The 20,497-nt window shown below is 35.8% G+C and overlaps 1 protein-coding gene across 7 annotated transcripts in view; it reads right to left on the bottom strand.

Moving 5' to 3' along the window:
• The window catches only part of LOC113052295 (vacuolar protein sorting-associated protein 13C-like), a 44,115-nt gene that overhangs the window by 22,118 nt on the left and 1,500 nt on the right, over positions 1 to 20,497 (bottom strand). For 3 of the 7 annotated variants that reach the window (XM_026216725.1, XM_026216728.1, XM_026216727.1), the window contains exons 2-39: positions 20,067 to 20,110; positions 19,681 to 19,723; positions 18,887 to 18,982; positions 16,902 to 17,003; positions 13,896 to 14,005; positions 13,698 to 13,757; positions 13,507 to 13,566; positions 13,318 to 13,398; positions 11,526 to 11,583; positions 10,806 to 10,933; positions 10,612 to 10,718; positions 10,349 to 10,520; positions 10,013 to 10,075; positions 9,794 to 9,929; positions 9,616 to 9,710; positions 9,175 to 9,317; positions 8,900 to 9,092; positions 8,120 to 8,234; positions 7,875 to 8,011; positions 7,666 to 7,798; positions 7,472 to 7,589; positions 7,266 to 7,401; positions 5,951 to 6,032; positions 5,686 to 5,786; positions 5,324 to 5,477; positions 5,148 to 5,227; positions 4,991 to 5,050; positions 4,503 to 4,653; positions 4,079 to 4,195; positions 3,868 to 3,971; positions 3,616 to 3,783; positions 3,300 to 3,335; positions 1,788 to 2,092; positions 1,144 to 1,291; positions 950 to 1,058; positions 741 to 859; positions 493 to 649; positions 335 to 414 (exon numbers count right to left, since the gene is read on the bottom strand). In XM_026216725.1, the coding sequence (XP_026072510.1) occupies positions 335 to 414; positions 493 to 649; positions 741 to 859; positions 950 to 1,058; positions 1,144 to 1,291; positions 1,788 to 2,092; positions 3,300 to 3,335; positions 3,616 to 3,783; positions 3,868 to 3,971; positions 4,079 to 4,195; positions 4,503 to 4,653; positions 4,991 to 5,050; positions 5,148 to 5,227; positions 5,324 to 5,477; positions 5,686 to 5,786; positions 5,951 to 6,032; positions 7,266 to 7,401; positions 7,472 to 7,589; positions 7,666 to 7,798; positions 7,875 to 8,011; positions 8,120 to 8,234; positions 8,900 to 9,092; positions 9,175 to 9,317; positions 9,616 to 9,710; positions 9,794 to 9,929; positions 10,013 to 10,075; positions 10,349 to 10,520; positions 10,612 to 10,718; positions 10,806 to 10,933; positions 11,526 to 11,583; positions 13,318 to 13,398; positions 13,507 to 13,566; positions 13,698 to 13,757; positions 13,896 to 14,005; positions 16,902 to 17,003; positions 18,887 to 18,982; positions 19,681 to 19,723; positions 20,067 to 20,110 (4,301 nt within the window). Of the gene's footprint in view, positions 1 to 334; positions 415 to 492; positions 650 to 740; positions 860 to 949; positions 1,059 to 1,143; positions 1,292 to 1,787; positions 2,093 to 3,299; positions 3,336 to 3,615; positions 3,784 to 3,867; positions 3,972 to 4,078; positions 4,196 to 4,502; positions 4,654 to 4,990; positions 5,051 to 5,147; positions 5,228 to 5,323; positions 5,478 to 5,685; positions 5,787 to 5,950; positions 6,033 to 7,265; positions 7,402 to 7,471; positions 7,590 to 7,665; positions 7,799 to 7,874; positions 8,012 to 8,119; positions 8,235 to 8,899; positions 9,093 to 9,174; positions 9,318 to 9,615; positions 9,711 to 9,793; positions 9,930 to 10,012; positions 10,076 to 10,348; positions 10,521 to 10,611; positions 10,719 to 10,805; positions 10,934 to 11,525; positions 11,584 to 13,317; positions 13,399 to 13,506; positions 13,567 to 13,697; positions 13,758 to 13,895; positions 14,006 to 14,193; positions 14,263 to 14,457; positions 14,521 to 16,901; positions 17,004 to 18,886; positions 18,983 to 19,680; positions 19,724 to 20,066; positions 20,111 to 20,497 lie in introns of all 7 variants that reach the window. The other 4 variants (XM_026216732.1, XM_026216726.1, XM_026216729.1 and 1 more) reach the window with 4 other exon arrangements.

The following is a 20,497-nucleotide window of genomic DNA, read 5'->3' as shown; positions in this document are numbered from 1 at the left end:
CTATAATCTATCACTATTGTGTGAAATATTAGATAGACAGCAAGTATACATTTAATCATAACTTGATTAGTATGCATTCATATCTCTAGACTTTTAACAGAACATTTAAGTGGAAAAGACACTGCTATAACATTTTAGAGAGAAAATACCCCTTAAGAGATAAAAGAAGAGCCACTCCACAAATGTTAAAAAAGCATAATGGTTAATGACTGGATCTAATTGTACTGATGTCACTTACCACTTAACACAAGAAGTTTTGACAATTACTGTACGGTATGTTTTATAAATAGTGATTTTGTGCTCATATGAGTGTAATTCAGAAAGACACAGTTACCTTAAAGTACTTGACTTCGAGAAGATCTGCCCCCGACTCTGCTGAGGAACTGATTATACCGAGTGCTTCTCCATTTGAATCTGAAAATAAACAAATAAATAAAAACTCATTCATCTGAACTATTAACGAAAATATGTTGCTTTGTACGTGCCACAAACCAGTGAACTCGAGGGACTTCATGGAGATGGTTTTAATGTATGTTGTGGCCTCCATGTCATATTTTCGAACTTTAGTGTCGATTCCAAGCTGAGCTACATGGAGAACCAAAAAGGGACACTCTTTCCCATTTTTGGACTTTTTCAACTTCAGCATAACCTGCAAAGAGAGAGATACAGGATTCTGAGTCCACTCCAGATTCTCAGTCAACAAATGTGGAGACAATAAGAACTTAAGAGAGCTTGATTACCTCCTTGATTTCAAAATTGAGCAGCACATTGACAACATTCTCAGTGAAAGCACCATTGGTCAATGCAGGTTGTGTCTCTGTCCCTACAGGAAGTGTCTCTATCTGTTCTTCATCTACAGCTTCATTTATGGAGAAAAAGAGGGAAAAGTGAAGCCCTTGAGGACAAACTTTAATGGACAAGTTTACTGACAGGTTAAACCTTTTCATACTTTTAGCAGAAGGTTTTGTTTCCTCCACTGCAGCAGCCCTGCTTCCCTCGCCAATGTTCTCTGCTAGGATTCTCATGAGGACCCCAATATCCTCCTGGCCAAGAGCCATCTACAGAAGCCAGAAAAAACCAATCTTCAGTTTGGGTTCCATTTTAGATTTTACATGAAACACTTTCGCTTCGTGAGAAACTCACATCCATTGACACAAGTACTCCATTGAGCTCCATTCCGGGAATTGTGTTGTACCAAGTGGCAGCCAGATTACGCTTCAGTAAAAGCTCTAGATTTATGGGCTTCAGAATCTCAACATCTAGACGTGCAGCATCACGCTTCAGAACAGTCCTGAAGAAAGAAGGCCAAATAAATCAGTCAGAAAAAGTTAGAAGTCACCACTTAATCATTCTGTAACACCAAACAGGTTGAGAACTATTTTATTTTGATATAAAACAAAGATATTAGATTTTTTTTTAAAAACATAAATGTTGCCATGTAAATAGAAAATAAGCTGAATTATTAAAATGACAAACTAAAACTGAAATAAAAATAAATATAAATAAAATAATTGTTTAAATAACAATAAAAATGAAAAAAGCACAAAACAATACTTAAGCATGACTTCTTAAGCCTAAAACTTAAAACTAAAATATTAAAAATAAGAAAAGTTCATTTAAAATATTAATATACTATAATAGTACATTAGTAATATTGAATATTAACACAGCTACGAAGAATGACCTCAACATGACACACAGTTCTTTATCTTGACTGTATAATCTGCTTTAAATCACATAAATTAATTTTGAGAATTCTGGGGAATATCTCCAGCTTTCTTTGCTACCTAGATAGTTTGAGCTGCGTGAGTTTTACATCCATGGTCTCCAAAACTGCAGGCAATGGGAAGCCCTCAGCTGCCAGCAGAGAGAAACTGTTCCCCACAGTAATGAGACCCAGGTCAACCACAAGTGCATTATGGGATGTGGAGGACTGAGGGATTATGATAAGGGGAGCCTTCAGCCTGATGTTCATGGCAAGTCTGAAACTCTTCTGAGCGAAATCCCTCACACTGGAAGCTGCTTTCTCTGCTGCCTGAGCCGTGGCAGCACTGAGAGCCTCTTTAGCTGTCTGGAAGTTATCCACAAACATCTATGGAAGACAACCAACAGTTAATTTGTCTGACGTGACATGGCAGTTTAGCAGAAGTGAGGGAAGGTCTTAATTTAACAGATTGAGATACACAGTAGGGAAAATTCATGCAGGGATGCTCTTGTACTTTAAAACGCCTGAGAGCCAAATTTAACAAAAATGTGCAAATTCAGCAGGAGTGGAAAAAGCAGTGCTGGAGTGAAACAGTAGGAAAGTTGATGATTATATTGTCTGGATAAGGCAATTGAGCTGTTTCTAGTAAGCATGTTGAGTATTAAAGTTAGAACCAGTAAAATCAAGGCATCCATATCGTGCGAAATTCCAGCTCAGATTTTGGTCATTTCTACTTTAATATATGAGACACAAGCACACATGCAAATCCACGCATTCGCAATCAAATCATTTAAATATGTTGTGCTATGTACTGCATAATCTAAAATCCAGTTCTTTAACAATATCTCGTAGTAAGAAGACTAATATCTTAAAGTTAAAATTAAGAAGCGAATGCTAATATACTCAAGACATAAATCTAAGAGAAAACAGCATTGAAGCTGCAGTATGTAATTTCTGCAACAGTAAACAGAAGAGTAATCTGTTTAGTAACACTGACCTCTTTCTAAAAATTTGTATATATATATATATTTTTTTTTTTACCAGTATTAATTATTATTATAAACTTACCACTAGAACAGTGGTTCTTAACCACCCATGCCACACCCCATTTTCCAACACAATTTCTTAAGACCTCCCCATAAGGCACAGATATTTTGTATTTCTGGTGTGATTATGATGAAGCTGCTACATATATATATATATATATATACACACACAGTTTTGTCAAAAGTTATTTTTCTTCTGTAATCGTATGTTTTTATTCATCGATACAATTTTTTCCATTATTAATTGCATTTTTACATTTTATTTTGTATTCATTTTTTAAATATGACAATACATATTAGAAGTTTGCCGAGGCCTAGTTTATCCCCACTGCACTACAAAAAAAAAAAGCCAGTCATAAACATTGGTGTGAATGTTGTTAACCTGGATTATTGTTTCCATCTTACTTAAAAATGAAAAGTTTAACTGTGTGTACAAAACAATCCAGTAGAGTTTAATGAGGTGAGGACATATTTCAGTGTGTGCAGAGGTGCGTTTGAAGATAAGCTGCGAAGCAAAAGACATTAATGCTGCATGCCCAAGCCTGTACCTCATCAGCAGAGGGATACTGATAGCTAAAAGAGTCCTGAAAAGAGGAAGACACAGTTACCGAAAACTATGAGGGGGGGAAAGATGCTCGAACAAAAAGAAAAAAGAAAGAAAAGAAAAAGAAAAAGGGAGAGACATAATCATCCCGACATAATACAAACGAAAATACTGTTTTTTAAAACTCTGTCCCTGTTTGTTTTGCAATTACCAAGAAGTGACTTTTATCATGGGTATACATTTTAGATGACTGAGTAATACAGACAGTATATGAAAGCAGATCCGATATGAAAGCTAAGTGGATTAACATGAATTCTTACCAATAAAGACACAAGGAACTTGTGCAGGTAGACGATCTGGATACAGCCAAGTCTCAGGATGACTCTCCCATCCACTTTGGAGGTGTCAGTGTAGCCTTCACCTTCAGTGGCCCCGGGATACAATGTCATCTTGAAGCTGAACACCTCTTCTCCGACGATTGACACCGCCTGGTAGTATTCACAAAAATAGGACTGGAGCACAAAAACCTGCCATCTGCAAACATGCCAAAAACAAAATAACTGATCTCTCACCTTCTTGTGGATGGTCTTAGGGTCCACATCAAGAACCACAATGTCACGCAGACGGGCACAAACCTCTGTTTCTTTGGCCTGGACCACCACTGACGCATCGATGCCTGACATAAATGAACGTATCATATTTGGTTAACTTGGTTTGGTTAACATATTTGGATAATTTTAAGATATTCTGATATTTAAGGACAGACATTTTCGTTTTTTCTACCTTGAACCCGGATGTCAGCAATGTTGCTTCTGTCATCACACACAGACACTCTGAAAGAGCCGAGTACGGCAGACAGCTTAAAGTTCACAACCCCAGAGTCCTTCGAACCCTTAGACACTAATAAAACAGAGACACTCCAGTTAAAACACTCAAATAACACATAACGTGACATATCTGAAAACACTGCTGTCTGCAACATGCTTTAACACAAGCAAAGCAGATACTGATTCAGACCCCTGTTAGTACATGGCATGTCAAGACCAGTGCAGTGCAAAAATTAGTTACCCATGAAAAAACCTACAAAAAGTGGAGACAGAGACAGCGTAGATGCATGAGCAATATTCAGGGTCTACCTTAAAATTTGACAACAATCAAAACACATTAGTTTTCACACATATTCAATATAAAATGTGTAATGTTGTACCTGTCTTCCCTGCTGCTGCACTCTCAGCTTGTCTCTGGGTTTCTCTCTCTTTAGAAGCTGTGAGATCTTGTGGTATTGCTGAATTCATGTAGTTGATCGTAGACAGCAAAGCTTTAGTGTGCAGCAGGAAGTCTAGTGAGGAAAACTCCACCTGTGAAATGAAGTAGATGAAATTAAACCTTTTTTTATTTTTGTTTCTGAATGTAAAAATAATAATGTAATAATGTGTAATAATGAACATATTTGTGTGTGTGTGTGTGTGTGTGTGTATATGTAAATAAATATTTATACAAAAAAGTTTTCAAATTATTTTACCAAAAATATAACATTTTGTATTTAAGAAATAGTAGAATAATTAATTGAATAACTTAATAAACATATATTAAATTGATAAATACATTGAACAAATTAGCAGAAAAATATATACAGGTAAACGAATGCTGGGATTAATGGAATTCAGTTATTTGGTATTGTAAACTTAAACATACCTTCAGTGTCTGTTCTGTATTATTAAATAAGGTGTGGAAGCTGGGTCCACTGACATCAGCCTAAAGGACACAAAAAAGACACAAATGAAACCACTCAGCTAAAACAACCCATTTCAGACAGTCCTCTATATTTGATAAGCAGAATGCTTGTGTTTACTTTGATGTACTCCACTTTCAATAGATCAGAGCCATGCTTGTCTGAAGAGGTCATTAGATGAAGTGGCTGGTTTTGCGCATCTGAAACACATACACACAAGAACGGCATCCCTGAAACAACATGAAGTACTTCAAACCACAAAACCTTGGTCAAACTATGCTTGTGTGTGTGTGTACCTTTTATCTCGCAGTAGTCTAGGCTGATCTTGCGCAAGTAAGATGTTACAGTGAGATCGAAGGTTCGCATCTTGCCCTTCGCTCCCAGTTGAGACACATTAAGAGCCAATACGACATCCTCCTGAGCAGCCTGCCTCGTAAGCTCCAACAACACCTACTCAAACAAACACACACACATATACATCACCTCACACTGAAATACACAATGGTCAACACAAACATAAACAGGATTCATACACAAAATAATTGTCATCAACTGATGGACTCCTGAATGATTTTTTTTATTGAATATGGGGGTCTTGCGCACCCTAATGACAAGTGTCAGTGTCATGGTGTGAACAAAGGGATGAAGAAGAACATACCGCTTTGACTTCAAACTGAAACTGCACTTCGGTCAGTTCCTCTAAGGTTGATTTGAGAGAGTCGTCATCTGCAGACTTCTCACTGGTGTCTTCATCAGAGTCTGAACACACATTCACAGAAACGGTGAGCATACATAATCAGTGAGAAACTGAGTATGATTATATGAATAGAGTCAATTAAAAACAAAAGACTTGTGTGGCATTCATTTAAGATTTTATTTTTTTTTATCTGAAAGCAAGTGTGTGCATCCAGATGAATTCTGACCTGACTCAACAGTGTAGGACAAAACTGTGGGGTCTAAACCCAAGACCTTTGGCCTGGCATCAGACAGCGGCTTCCCCAATACCTTCAGACGAACATCATCATTATTACACAAACAACAGGAAATTACAAAGGAAACAAAATATACTTTTCTCAATCTGTTTGCTTTGTATACATAAGCAGATAGCTCACACTCTCAGCCAACATTTAATGTTTTTGTGGCATTATTGAGAAAAAAATAATATCTGTATAATTGATTTAAACATGGAAAAAGTGTTAAAGGAAGCTGATTATACTACAGTCTTACTGGCTAGTACAGTCTTACTGTAGTCAACAGGTGACATTTTTGTAAGTATTTAGAATAAGTATTAAGTATTATGTTTTTGAAAGACGTCCTTTGTGCTATGCAAGGCTGCATTTATTTGATCAAAAAATACAGCAAAACCAGTAATAATATTAAAATAGTATAACAATTACAATAACGGTTTTCTGTTTTAATACATTTTAATATATATTAATATATATTATAAAATATATATTTCAGCAGTCATTATTCCAGTCTTCAGTAATCACACGATCCTTCAGAAATCATTCTAATAATCGAATAATCTAATACTCTAATAATCATTCTGACGTAGTGCCAAGAAAGATTTCTTATTGTTATCAATGATCATATTTTTGTGGAAACCATTCTTTTTATTTAAAATAAATGTCTTTCCGATCAGACATGTGATAGGTAAAGAGAGAAGAATGAATTCGGCAAAAGATGCCACCATGCACTCTATGCCCTACGCCTGAGCCTTTTGTTCAGTGCACATCTTTTGTAAAGTTGTCAACACCAACCAGACATTGCTGGGTGGAGCTAGTGTAAATAGACACTCCGGGTTTTTTTATGTTCTTGGTGAATATACATTAAAAACCTTTCAACATTTGCTTCACAAAGTAAACTAGTAAGGGCTTTTTCTTGTTTGTCAAGGCTTCAAGTTCACTAATAAGATACAGCACAGGGCTCATTGGGTAAAGAGACAGTGATAATGTCTTTCCTGTGTTGAGTAATCTGTGGAGACTGAAGCTGCACTGTCATGCTCACAGAGCAACTAAATATAAAAGCAAGCAGCATTTCAGACTTAACAAATGACTATGAAAGCAATACGTACACTGCGATTAGTTTTAAAGGCTTGAAATACTCATGGCTTTCAAAAAACAAAACAAAAAAACAATAGCAATGACAATAGAACCATATACCTGTGTCATTCATGAGTCACACATCAGTCAATACAGGATAGACTGTTGTTTCATTCGAAGAGTGTTTTCTGACCTTTTCTGTGGGGGTGCTAGGAGGAGATGAGGTAGACTGAGGCAGAGGAATACTGTCCACCAGCTCCAGAACTCCCTGGATCTTCTGATCAGAAATCTTCACATGAAGTAAAGGCAGCTCCCCTGACACTTTGAACCTGGAAATGAACAGACTTTAGTGCATGTATCATGATTAAGAGAGAGATGCAATAGAAAGCTAGCGCTAACCTGGGCATACGGGAATCTTTATCCACCATACATTTAGCGAGTTGAAGTGTGAAGTCCATCGGCTGCAGGATGTGCTGATGGGAGATGCCTTTAAGACGAGCATTTTCCCATTCCTCTCCTTCAAAGAGAGCCACAGTTAAAAAGGTCGTTTGTGCAGGTAGTTCAGTTTCTTCTCTGTGTTGCACTGTGTTTACCTGATTTGCTGTAGAGTATCTGGACACTGCGGAGCTCCAAGGAAAATCTTTCATATGCTCTATCCATGATTTCCTCTAGTGATGAGAAACTGGCAGATACCTGCTGATTGGTGCCCTGGTCTACACTGTTTAACTACATGCACACACATATATTTACAGTCAGGCATTATCGACACATTTTACTTTTACATTTTACTTTCCTCCCTCACCTGCAGGTAACCAAAATCAACAATCATGAGGTCTGATTTGCCATCGTGGAATCCAGACTTGGGCAGCAGCAGGTAGGAGGGTTTTAGATCGATCCTCAAGTCCAACACCTTACGTGTCTCAATAATGTGCGACAAGCCTGGGTTCAGATAAAGACACAGGCAAAGCGTTACAGATGACTACTGACATACGTTTCTTAATGTGACCATATCTCTGTGGAGCTGAAGTGAAATGAGGAGACAGTTACCAGTGGCTGTCTTCTCCTTGATCTCCTCAAGTTTGCTGAGTGTTGCTGAGGTGATGACCTCCAGATCAACTCCTTTCCCCGTCTTAAAGAATTCTGTGATGCTGATGACGGTCAGCTACAAACGAACAGTACATTCATTATTTTGGAGTCATTTTTACTGTCTAAATATATACATATTAAATATTCTATATTAGGTTTGTAAAAACAGTTTGCTTATATTATTTTAATGTATTAAATTAAGATTAAATTAAATTATGAGAAAAAATGCATTATATTTAATCTAATTATCTGGATACTTCGAACTTAATATAAAAAAGCAAAAAATATTACAATGAATTAAGTACAAACACGTGTAATAAAATAAATATATATTTATATAAATACACTATATTTAGTCTAGCTAAATGATTGAATTGTGTTTTCACTGTATTATTTTATCATATTAAATTTAGTACTATATCTTTTTTTTGTAGATATAAACACATACTTAAGCACATATGACAGGTATATAAATTATTATATGACATTTGTATATAATATTTGATTATATTATTATATGAATTGTCAGTTTGAAGTTATCTGCACAAGATGCAACTTGATTTGACTATGCAAATGTAGACACATGAATGTGATTTCTGTCAAGGCAACTCACAACCTACCATATTTGTGCAACTAGATTAAATAAAAGATATGATTCATTTTAAGATGCACTTAGTCCAAAACTCCAATAACTCTCTCTGAAACCAAGGCATAACTACAGGTTGTTTGTGTGTCTCTTACAGCGTCATAGATGATCTCTACAGGCTGTGAGTGGACTCTGAGGAGCTGGTCAGCGGTGCTGTCCTCTGGATTGAGCTCAAAGAGCACGCTGAGCAGAGAAGAGTCAGAGCCTCCGACTGATGCTATGAGAGACGGCACCTTCCCCTGCTGCTGGAGACCAGTCACAGACCAGTGCTCCAGCTTAGCTTCCACCCTACACAACACATACACGTCCATTTACATATATTTGTTGGCAGTGCTAAGGGTTTCCCTGCATGTATTTGTACTGTTCATACCTGATGGCCTGTGCTCCTGGTCTCTGTGAGATGGATGTACTGAGGTCAATCATTTGCACTTTGAGGATCTCTGGAACGCCAGGCTCTTCTCTGATTGTTACTGAGGTGCTCAACAGTTTAAAGTTGACGATCACAGCTACATACTGCACATATGCACAAATATACATAAACATATGCCTAAAATAAGGTATTTTACAAATCTTTAGTCAATGTGAAACATGTTTTGTGAAGGTGCGGTCACATTCGTGAAATCTTGTGGCCATTAACGGTCCATTGTCAATGGTGTAGTTATGTAAGAAGCACATCTCACACAAAAGTCACTGTCAAACGAAGGCCTTGGTGAAATTTACGATTGCTTGAATTCCTATAGAAATGACTGGACTCTGTTCGCACTAAATGTGACCACGACTGTACAGTTGTATGTACATATTTTCCACTCACATGTTTTGGTAAGGCAAGATTATGTGAGCTCCCACTGTAGCCGATGGCTGTGTAGAGTTTTGTTTTCTCTTCAGGGGTCATGATGGAATCAATACCTGCTAATACATGTGTACATCAACATGGATGTACAGGAAACAAAAATGCATTTATTCATAGCCAGCTTAGATAAAACTCTCACTCTCAGGCTCTTTATCCTCTTCTTCCTCTTTCTTCTTCCCTTCTTTCTTCCCAAAAAAGCTGCTGAAAAAGCCTCCTCCACTCTGTTTCTGAGTGGCATCCTTTTTAGCGACCAGCTTCTGTCCTGACCGAACCACCTGTGGAGAGAGAAAGTAAACTTACTACACCAGATTAAAAATATAAAAGCACCAGTGAGTAGGTAATTGTCATTTTGTCATACCTCCATCTGAACCTGCTGTCTGGCCAGTACAATGTTGAAGACATCCAGAACTTTCTCCAGCTCCTGAGGGAAGCACAATAAAAAAAGAAAGTCAAACAAACAGTGAAAGATATGTTTTCCAAACTAATTTAAGAAAGACTAATCATTCATTTTAAAATAATACATGTAATAGCATTTTTTAAGAAATCATTATAAATTATTGGATTAGCATAAAAATCTAACAAAGTTAAACTAAAAACTGAACTGGAACTGAACCGGTTGTGCAAAGTAGAGCAAAACCTGATAGCCCAATGTATTTGATGCTATCTGGATAAACTCTTCATCTATAGTTAATACCTGGATCTGTTTCTCTGTGTCTTCTCGGACTTTACCCTGTGTGAGTTTGATTTTGTATGCAGCTTTGTAAGCCTTAAGTGTGTTCCTGTGCTTCTTGATGTTGTTCCAGTCCCACATCTGGTTAAAGCGCCTGATATGCACTTCCAGGATACTGTTGATACTGTATTTCCACCTGACCAATCAAAAAGGGCCATGTCAGAAACACCAAGCTCCAATCGACCAGCCATACGAAACATTATCATATGAAGACATAAAGCACTTACCATAGCCTGGTGTTTCTGTGGACTGGAACATCAGGCCTAAACTTTCTGTAGGGGCCGTTCTTCACCATGCAGTCTATAGACTCCAACAGATCCACCATAGACAGGTACTAGAAAGACCCCAGAATCTTACTAAGCCCAGACTTTTGAATAGGAGTTTATGCTTGAGACACATGATGGTAGCCATATTCTGATACCTGAGGCTTGGTCATCTCGATTGCAATGTTCTGAACCTCAAGGTGCAGGTTTGCTTTGGGTGATTTTAGCTCAACTTCAGCATTAGGGTTGATGCACATCCTTGCAGAGGCAAATATTGGTTTGAAAACTGTATGAAAAAACAAATGAGTTCACCCTGATGCTGCCATGATTTATAATCCTTATCCTAAGTTGGCCACAAACCCTTTAACCATCAAAATCCTTTCATTATATCTAATTGACAAAAGCTCAGTGCTCTCAAAGGCATGTTCAACTATCAGCACTCTTACTGACACTTGTCAGTTTAATTTTGGGGCTGTAGAAGAAACACACTGTGATTACACTGGAGTTTGTGTGCAGTAAGGAGGTGTGTCATGTGTGCTGTTTGAGATCACATATCCTGTTTAAATAGCACATGAAATTGAAGTTGTGGAAGCTAACACACAGAAACACATACACACCCAACAAATAATGGAAAAACAAAAGGGTTTGCAAAAGAGAAAGATAAATCCATCATTACTTTTTTTTTTCTAATTACATTTTAGTATTTAATTTCTAAGGCTTTCACCATCCATGTTGTTCTTTTTTTGTCTATTCTTATTATTCTTTTAGTTTCTCTTCAGTTGAGCATGACGCCAAATCATACTAACAAAGCTATACTAAACAGCTCCAGGCCAGGTAAAAATAAATATAGCCATGATCTTTCTGTGGATAATACATACTGTACTGATAGCCTTGCAGTTCCTCATTTTTTGTGCTGATTCCTGCTTTCAGATTGTCCTGAAAACACACACACACACACACACACAAGCGATTTTGAGATATGTTTCAATATGTTAAAATGTAAATACATACAGTGAGGTGCAAACGTCTGAGTACTTTACTTTTTCAATTCCTTTATTTTCATTGCAAAAAAACAACAACTCTATTTCTAAATTGTAATGTCTGAGTATTCAGTATGTTTCCATTTGTTTTAATCACAGCAACACTAGGGCTGCATGAACTCTAAATGTTTGTGTAAAATGTGATGATCATGTTATCTAGCAGGAACTGAGAATAATCCAAAGCTTCAGAGAGATTCAAGAAAATCCCCCACAAAGATCATGCAGATCACACCCTCAAACATACAGGGATGTGCATCGAAAACCGCTGTCACAGTGCTATATACACCATTTGGCTTAGATAACTAGATACAATCTGCAAGGTACTGACACCAATTCCATGCCCATTTTAAGATACAGGTATTTCTACCTTTTGCTCATGAATAAATACACTAATTTACCTATTTATTTATATACGTATTTGTGTATGTATGTATTTAACCGTCAAAGCAGACTAGTTTAATGAAGGACCAGGAACACAGTGTGGATGTTTATTTAATAAAGTAGGGGGTTTAATAGCGGTTGGTCAGCACATTCAGTCCTGGACTGATACAGTGGAGACAGAGCATGTGCAGACCAGAGTTAGTTATGTCTGTGTTATTTGGTAGAGGCAGTCTATGTTAACATAACTGCAAAAACAAGTTCTGTTGCTGCTTTGAGAGACTAACAGATATAAAGCGAGCGATTAAAAAGTGTGAGTGAGAGATTAAAAGATAAAAAAAAGTGCTAGGAGCCAAGCAAACCCAACCATTACTGTGTTACATGGATGCCACAAGCCTTGATAAGAGATAAGTCAAACGCTTACCCAGATGCCTCAAGCTTAACTCACAGATTAACCGTTACAGCTTTCTGCTGCTGAGCTCACGTCAACAAGATCAAAGATATTCAGTATAGCTGTGTACAATAAACTATAACGGTTTGTGATATGATCATAAATGAAAAGTGATCAAGCTATAAAATATTAAATACACACAAACTTTTATAACGTGTCTTATCAACGCTTATCATCAGCTTTTATTATGTGTTTTACTATGTGTTTCTTTCTAGTAGCTACAGTAATTGCAATGTAACTGCTAAACCATTTAAATTGCAAACTTTTCAAAATACACCTTCACTGACTAAAGAACATTTTGTACTAACTGTCTGTAAGCACCTTCAGATCTTCCCACACTTTGTCTGTACAAGTTCACACTTAAATAGAAGCAGGTGGGTTGTTTCCTTCGATCTTTGAGGCATAACAGGATGAAAGAATTTAATTTTAATGTAATTAAAGGGTAAGTTCATCCAAAATTGCAAGTGCATGAAAGCTTCTGATTACCATAGTTTGATGTGCTCTTATATGTTGATGTATATGCATTGATGAATGAATATATGTGAATAAAAGCCTAAATTAAATCAGTTTATCATAGCTATTTAGCAATTATGTCTCTTCAGAAGACTTGGAATAAACCACTTGATTCCTTTAACAATGTATTTACTGTAGGAACTTTATGAAGCATGACATTTTTGGTGTAGTGGACAGAGGCCCAGAAATCAAATATGGTTGAAACAACATGAGGGTGAGTACATGTTTTGAAACTTTTTAATGTGGTGCACCATTACAATGACAGCATAGTAGTCTTCAAAACATTACCACTATTTCCTTCCATGAGCCTCTGTAGAAGATTGGGCTGTTCACGTTCCAATAGGCACAAAAACACTCCAGACGGCATAGCTTATGTAGAGGACACACAGAGAGACACGTGTTAAAGACACAACCCCAGTTGTGCCTTGAGATCTTATTATTACTACGGAAAATAAAACATATACTCTTGTGGTTCACCTTGTAGATGATCTTGGCTGCTTCATTCAGAATGCATGTCTTCCAGTTCTCATCTGCTGTCTATAAGAGAGAAAAACTAAAGACGTACTGAAATACCAGTGTGCAAATAAGAACTTCTTATTGCATATGAATTGTATTTGCAAGTGATCTTCACTTTGTGACGTTTATATAAATGTGTTTTGAGAGAGCACCTGTAGACTGAGTTCTGAAAGAGTCATGCCCATAGCAAGAGGTCTTTGTGGATCTGACACCTGAAGCATAGATGGGAAATGAAAACATAATCTAATTACATAAATAAAATAAAATCTGCATCATCATTTATAGGCAACATATACATTCAAAAATGCATGTAACTGAAGAGCTGAAATGTATGGAGAGTCACCACTTACATCATCCTCATATCTGATGTGAATGCTGGTGATTTTGACCTGAAGGTTTTTGATAACTTGTGTAGCCAGTTTCTCGGCAAACGTGTCCTTCTTTTCTTCCTGGGGCTTCTCTGAGATTAAAAACAAAAGAAAACATAAAGGGTTTATTGTAACTCCATCCCATTTGTCATTCTAATGCCTTAAACAATCTACTGCTTATGCAAACATATTTACTCCAACAGACAGAATAAAACTAATTAAAATATTTGCATATATTTGCCACGATCACTGTCGATCACAGTCGCCCCAGGCCACCCACCTGCTTTATGTTCATACTTTTTAGATCTCCTAAATGGTTTTTTATGCTTTTTAAGCTTACGTCCTTTGTCTTAAAGAGCGCAGCATTGGGAGAGAGAAAAAAGTTGGTGAGGTAGAGAAGAACCATAGCGCAGCAATAAACACACGCACTTGCATTAACAAACATAGAACTGCACCAAAGCACACCAAATAGTGAGGAAGAAAAAAATGTCTAGATATATACACCTTCAGGACTAGCCTGCTATAGGAATGGGTCTGTACATACCCCGTGGTGGATTCTTATACACATAACTCTCCAGACTAAACACAAACTCTCCAGCCTGAGAGCCTGTCGTCCATCAGATGCAGCACAAAGCAAACACACACAGCTGTCAGGGATAGAGATCTGAATGTATGGATGAATAAATGGATGGATGGATGGATGGATGGGTTGATACATGAATAAATATGGGGTTTATTGTAAGGATGCACCAATATTTAAACTGTTATTTTGAAATTATTTTCATCCTGTGGCCATTGATAGATTAATCTATTTAAAACATCACAATTAAATGAATTAAAATTTTTAATGTCAATTAAATATTAAAATTTAGAATAACTGTTCTCTATTTTAAAACATTTAAAAATGTAATTTATTACTGATGGCAAAGCTGAATGTTCAGCAACCATTTCTCCGGTCTTCAGTGTCACGTGTTCCTTTAGAAATCATTCTAATGGTGTTTTAGAAAGATCATTATTTTTATGTTAAAACAGTTGTGCTGCTTAAATTTTTGTGGAAATCAAGACTTTTTTCAGGATTTTACAAAGAATAGAAAGTTTAAAATGACACCATTTATTTGAAAAAACATATTTGTTCTAACATTACAAATGTATTTACTGTCACCTTTGATCAATTTAATGCATAACTGCTGAATTAAAGTTAAAGGGGTTATATGATGCGATTACAATTTTTCCTTTCTCTTTGGAGTGTTACAAGCTCTTGGTGCATAAAAAAGATCTGTAAAATTGCAAAGACTAAAGTCTCAAATCAAAAGAGATATTCTTTATAAAACTCTGTCACGCCCCCCTAAAATGGCTCGTTCTAACACTGTCTATATCACGATGTGGGAAGATTTGCATAACGGCGCCCAAATGTTCATACAAAGAAAGAAGGCATAACTTTTATTCTTACTGTTGTTGCTGCCGCCATGCCATGGAGATACTTTGATTTCTTTGTGAAAGCAAAACTACTTTGTTTGGTCTTCCAAAATAGGACACACTTGAAATCAGTGGTTAAGTTGTATTTACAACACTGTTCCAGAACAGTTCAACACAAATATTCAGATGTGTGCAACGCATTTTATGGAGGATGCGGACTGTTTCCTGAACCTGCAGACTAGCCTACAATGCATCTGTAGCACAAAGGCTCTTTCTATAAAGTGGGGCCATTCCAACTTTGCAAGGACAGTCTGGCACTTCTGACTCACAGCCTGTAAGTACGTTTTTTTTTACATTTAAATAATTTGCCAATGATGATTCAAACGAGTTTTGAGCAGTGTAGAGTAACACTTGTTGTTTCTCCGATCACAAATGCAGACATGGTTTTATGTTTACGCAGAGCGATATGCAATGCAATTAATAAAAAGATAGTAGAAGTCATTAAAATCAGTCATTTTGTCCCAAATAGATGCAACAAATGTTTATAATAGGTTTTATTGATTTTGTCTCTTCTAGTGATGTCCGGATTGCGAATGAATCATTCTATTTAACCAATTTGATCTTCTTCAAATAGAACTGAATCATTTGAAACGGTTTGCATCACAGTGTTAAGGGGCGTGACATTTCCAGTACATGCTTGAGGCATTCGGCCAATCACAAGGCACTGGATATCTGGTCAATCAACATGCACCTCACTTCTTAAGAACGATGAGCTTTGTAAAAATCAATGCGTTTCAGAAAAGCAGGGCATAGAGGAGAAACAGTAATGTTTGTTTTTTGAAGCTTAAACCGCATAAACACATTGCACCAAATACACAAAATAATGTTCTTTTTTAGCAACTTCATATTGTCAAGTTTTGCTGACACCAAACTTTTGAATAGTTTTACTTGAACATCATAACAATATAACGTTCAGTATAAAAGATGGATAAATATTTATATTGGAATATGCTATAGAAAAATAATACAGTTTCTATTAAAAAGAAGTGCTCGTAATAATAGGGACCTCTGGGATGCTGGTCATTCCCTGAAAAAGAGTGTTTGTGTGGTCTGGAACAAAGTGTCTTTGTTTTGTTTGCTTTTTCTGTGTGGGTTTTCCCTCTCACAGCTTTAATATTGTTACACGCACACAGCAACTCACTTCACATGCCCACTTAAAGAGAAAGTGCTCTTAAATGTTTACATTTTTGACATATTATATTGCTATCCATTAAGTTAGTGCTAGAAAAGGATCTAAACCTTAAAACCGGCAGAAACAATTACACATGCAACACCGGCTGAGGAAATAAACTGATACAATACAGAATTAATGTGCAACCTCGATTAAATGAAGCAATGAATGACGAATGAAGTTGAAACAGACTGATTATGGTATGAATGGATGGGATTGAATGAAATGATGAACATCTGTTAATAAAGTAACACTTCAAATAGCTGTATACTGTATGAATTGTACAGAGAGCATGACTACAAACATGACTGCACATACAAACAGACAAGGGGTTTCCTCACCTCTGCGTGCAACCAGCTGCAGGGTTTCTTCAATGCGCTGAAGCTCCTTCTGTTTGGCCTCCTGCAGGTAACGCTCTTCTTTAACTGGATCATACTTAATCGCTTTAAAAACACAATACACACACAGTTAGAGGCAAACACCCATTTATATCATTTACACCTCAGAAGTCTTTTAATTTATTACTAATAAAGATTTTCACTGTGGCTTTGTCCCGTGATTTGGAATCCACTGGTGAAGCTCTATCAAGAAGGACTGATTCGGACCAATTCATATGAGAAACAAAAACCATAATGCCTGCTATTGTACATGCTACCACTGTTTATCTCTTCACTAGAGTAATAAAAGAGACAGTTATGAAGTAGACCAAACACAAATGTCATATAAAGAAATTCCCAGTTGATATTTTTAGTCTATAGACACCAAATGGGTCTGTGGAGTTCCTGTGGATTTCAATTAAATCCATTAGAGATACAGTCTATTCATCAGAAATAGCTTTACTGGAGAGAAAGATTGTACACACAAGGAGTTTTTCTTGGTGTTAAAGCTTTTCAATATAGCCATAAATGCAAAGACAATAATAATACATAATAATAAAATTAAAGACTAAAAATATGAAAATTATGAAGACAGGTTACGTCAGAATATAAATAATTCAAGGTTATGTACATATTGACAGTATTATGGATAATAATAGTGAATTTATAGGATATTGCACTGCACCCAGTGCATTATATCATTCTGAAGCAATCCAACTTCACAGCACATCTTTGAGCAATGTTGTTTAGTCTACTGTATGTGGAAGACACACATTTTCCCAAAGAAAAAGCTTTTCTATATCTTAAATTTTTTTTTTGATTGGCATGTAGAAGCTGACAGAAAGGAGCATGCTTAATTTTTTTTACTGCATTTTACTTACAGAAAACATGCATAATTACATGCAATACACAGAATTGATCAGATCCCAAAATAAAAACATTTTTAAAAAGTTACAGAGATCAATACCAAATTTAAACAAACACTCCCAAAACTCTTGACTGATACCCTCTCAATACATGCTATCAAAGGCTCTCCAAATATGATTAAACATTTCCATGATTAAACATTGTGACCATAGGTAAATATAACATTTTCCATAATAATCAAAGAGTCATATACACACAAGAGCAGCTTATCGGTCCAGGTCCCAAGCCACCACCCTGCTACCCACCTTCTACACCTGGCTTACCATTGTAAGGTGAGGAAAATATCTTAGACTCAGCTGCAACATGTAAAAGACAATGTCAGTCGAGGCAGCCCAAGTGATATATATATATATATATATATATATATATATATATATATATATATATATATATATATATATATATATATATATATATAGAAGATATATAATGCATCAAAGAAATTCAGTTATTCAATATATTTGTATTGTACATTATTACATCCACACATAGCTTTCAAATGGGTCTATGATAATAATGATGAAAGTGTTTTTTTTTTTTTTTTTTTTTAAGAGATTGTTCAGTGTCGATGCATAACATCCCAAATTATTATCAGGACTTTTCAGGGATCTGTACATTTTATCTTAGTAGTTAATAAAAAAATATTATTTATAACAAATGTTTATATATTACTTATTATAATTACATAGTATTTTGTGTCTGGTGCATGTTTTCATAAATACGATTTATTTTTCAATGATAATTGCATTTTCTTTGTTTAGTGAAATGTTGTATAATGCAATACACTACACACCCCTCAATAAGAGGCAGGGACCCATATAGGTTATAAATAAATCATGCAATTATTCCTTAAGAGGAGATGTTATAACAAAAAATGCAAAAAAAAAAAAAAAAAAGTGCCATGAAATAAATAGCATGGTGCTTCAAAGTAAGATATATAAACAATTTAAACTTCCAGATGAAAAAAACATGTTGCATTAAGGGAACACACACACACAAAAAAACAAACTATAAGCACTCACTTGCACCGGGAACCACCAGAAGGTATAATCCATCTAATGTGGCCACCACCGCCTCACTGTACAGGTTTTTCCAAGGGATCTTCAGAGTCAGTTTACCTTAAGAGCAGACATTTTCAATTTAATGTGACTATATGAAAGATAAAAGCACTTGAATTACACAAATGTAGATCCTCTGAAATCATTAGCATTATGCTTTTCCATGTGTCTCAGTTACAAGTAAGACACATTTACAAGTAAAGTACAATACAAAAATGGTTATTTTACAGACTTTTGTTGAAGAATGAGAGCAGACAAAAATAAAATCAGAAAATAAAACTTGGGCATTAGGAAATTTTGAAAATTAGAATTTGTTGCATTACATATCAAGGTTCATTGGTTAATTTATGGCTAGATATCTTATATACAATCAGCAAAACAAGTAGGTATTTTTTTTAATGAAGATGTAAAATGCTGAAACTATGGAAGGAATTTCACAGAGCTAATCAGAGTAGCATGTTGTCCTTGTTAACCAATTACTTTTTACAGCTTGACATCTCAGCACACTGTCCAGCTGATGTTTAAAGTCATCTGACTGGATCATGTGATAAGATGAACTGATTTCAGCAAGTTCCCGCTCACTGACAAAGACATCTGTGCTGTCATGTTTGCTGAATTTGCACAAAACAGGAAGTGTGATTCATTCAAACTGAAACTTTTTCGCCAGAATATTACAAAACAACACATTTGACATTTTTCCATAACACTACACATGCGTCAGCACAATTTGCCGGAGAAAGTGAAAGTTGGATACTCACCAATCTGACCAGCCTTCACTTTAAAAGGGACATCGAACTCGCTCTAAAGAACAAAGATAAATTGGTGAAATGGGTCTGAAATGCAGATTTCAAGCATACAACATTAGAAATCTCTTTTTGTGCACACATACATAATAAAAGTCTAGTAACATCAGCAAATCTTGTGTTAGCGTGTTCGTGATTCAGCAGATGCTTTCGAGTTTTTAACACTAACCACAGTGTTAGACACAAGACACACACACTCTCTTATCAAGATAAATATGGTTCTTTTATGTGTGTGTGTTTTACTATGTTTCATAATTTCATCATGTTAATAAAAACACAAATCTACATTAAAATAATACCTAAAATGTAATTAAACTTAATATTGTCCAATAAATTCTTACCAAAGCATTTTCTTTCACCCTCAGATTTTCCAACACCACATTTCCTAAAAAATAAATAAATACAGTACATTTTATATCATGAATACTATATGAAAATATATATTTCAAACTGTACATAATGTATCATGCAGTCTATATTCATTTATCTCTCAAAGGCATCCATACAAACATCTGAGAAGTGTCAAAGATAAGAAATGCTACTATGAAATACATTAACAATTGAATCCAGATATGACCGGTCACTTTTGACATTGACTATAATTGGATTGGCATCGCAAAAAAAATAAGTAAATAAATGTCAACCAAAGCAGCCTATCTGATGCTGGGATGAAGATGTCACCATATCAAACGGCATGCTGTCACACCTATGAAAGCTGACTGTTAAATACACTAAAACATTTTGCTCCTCTCCTTCTCTCATTTTAAGAAAA

The sequence above is a fragment of the Carassius auratus genome, chromosome 32 (genome assembly GCF_003368295.1).
Source record: "Carassius auratus strain Wakin chromosome 32, ASM336829v1, whole genome shotgun sequence".
Taxonomy (NCBI): Eukaryota; Metazoa; Chordata; class Actinopteri; order Cypriniformes; family Cyprinidae; genus Carassius; species Carassius auratus.
Note: the sequence above shows the minus strand (reverse complement) of the source record. Positions and strands in the feature narration are given on the sequence as shown.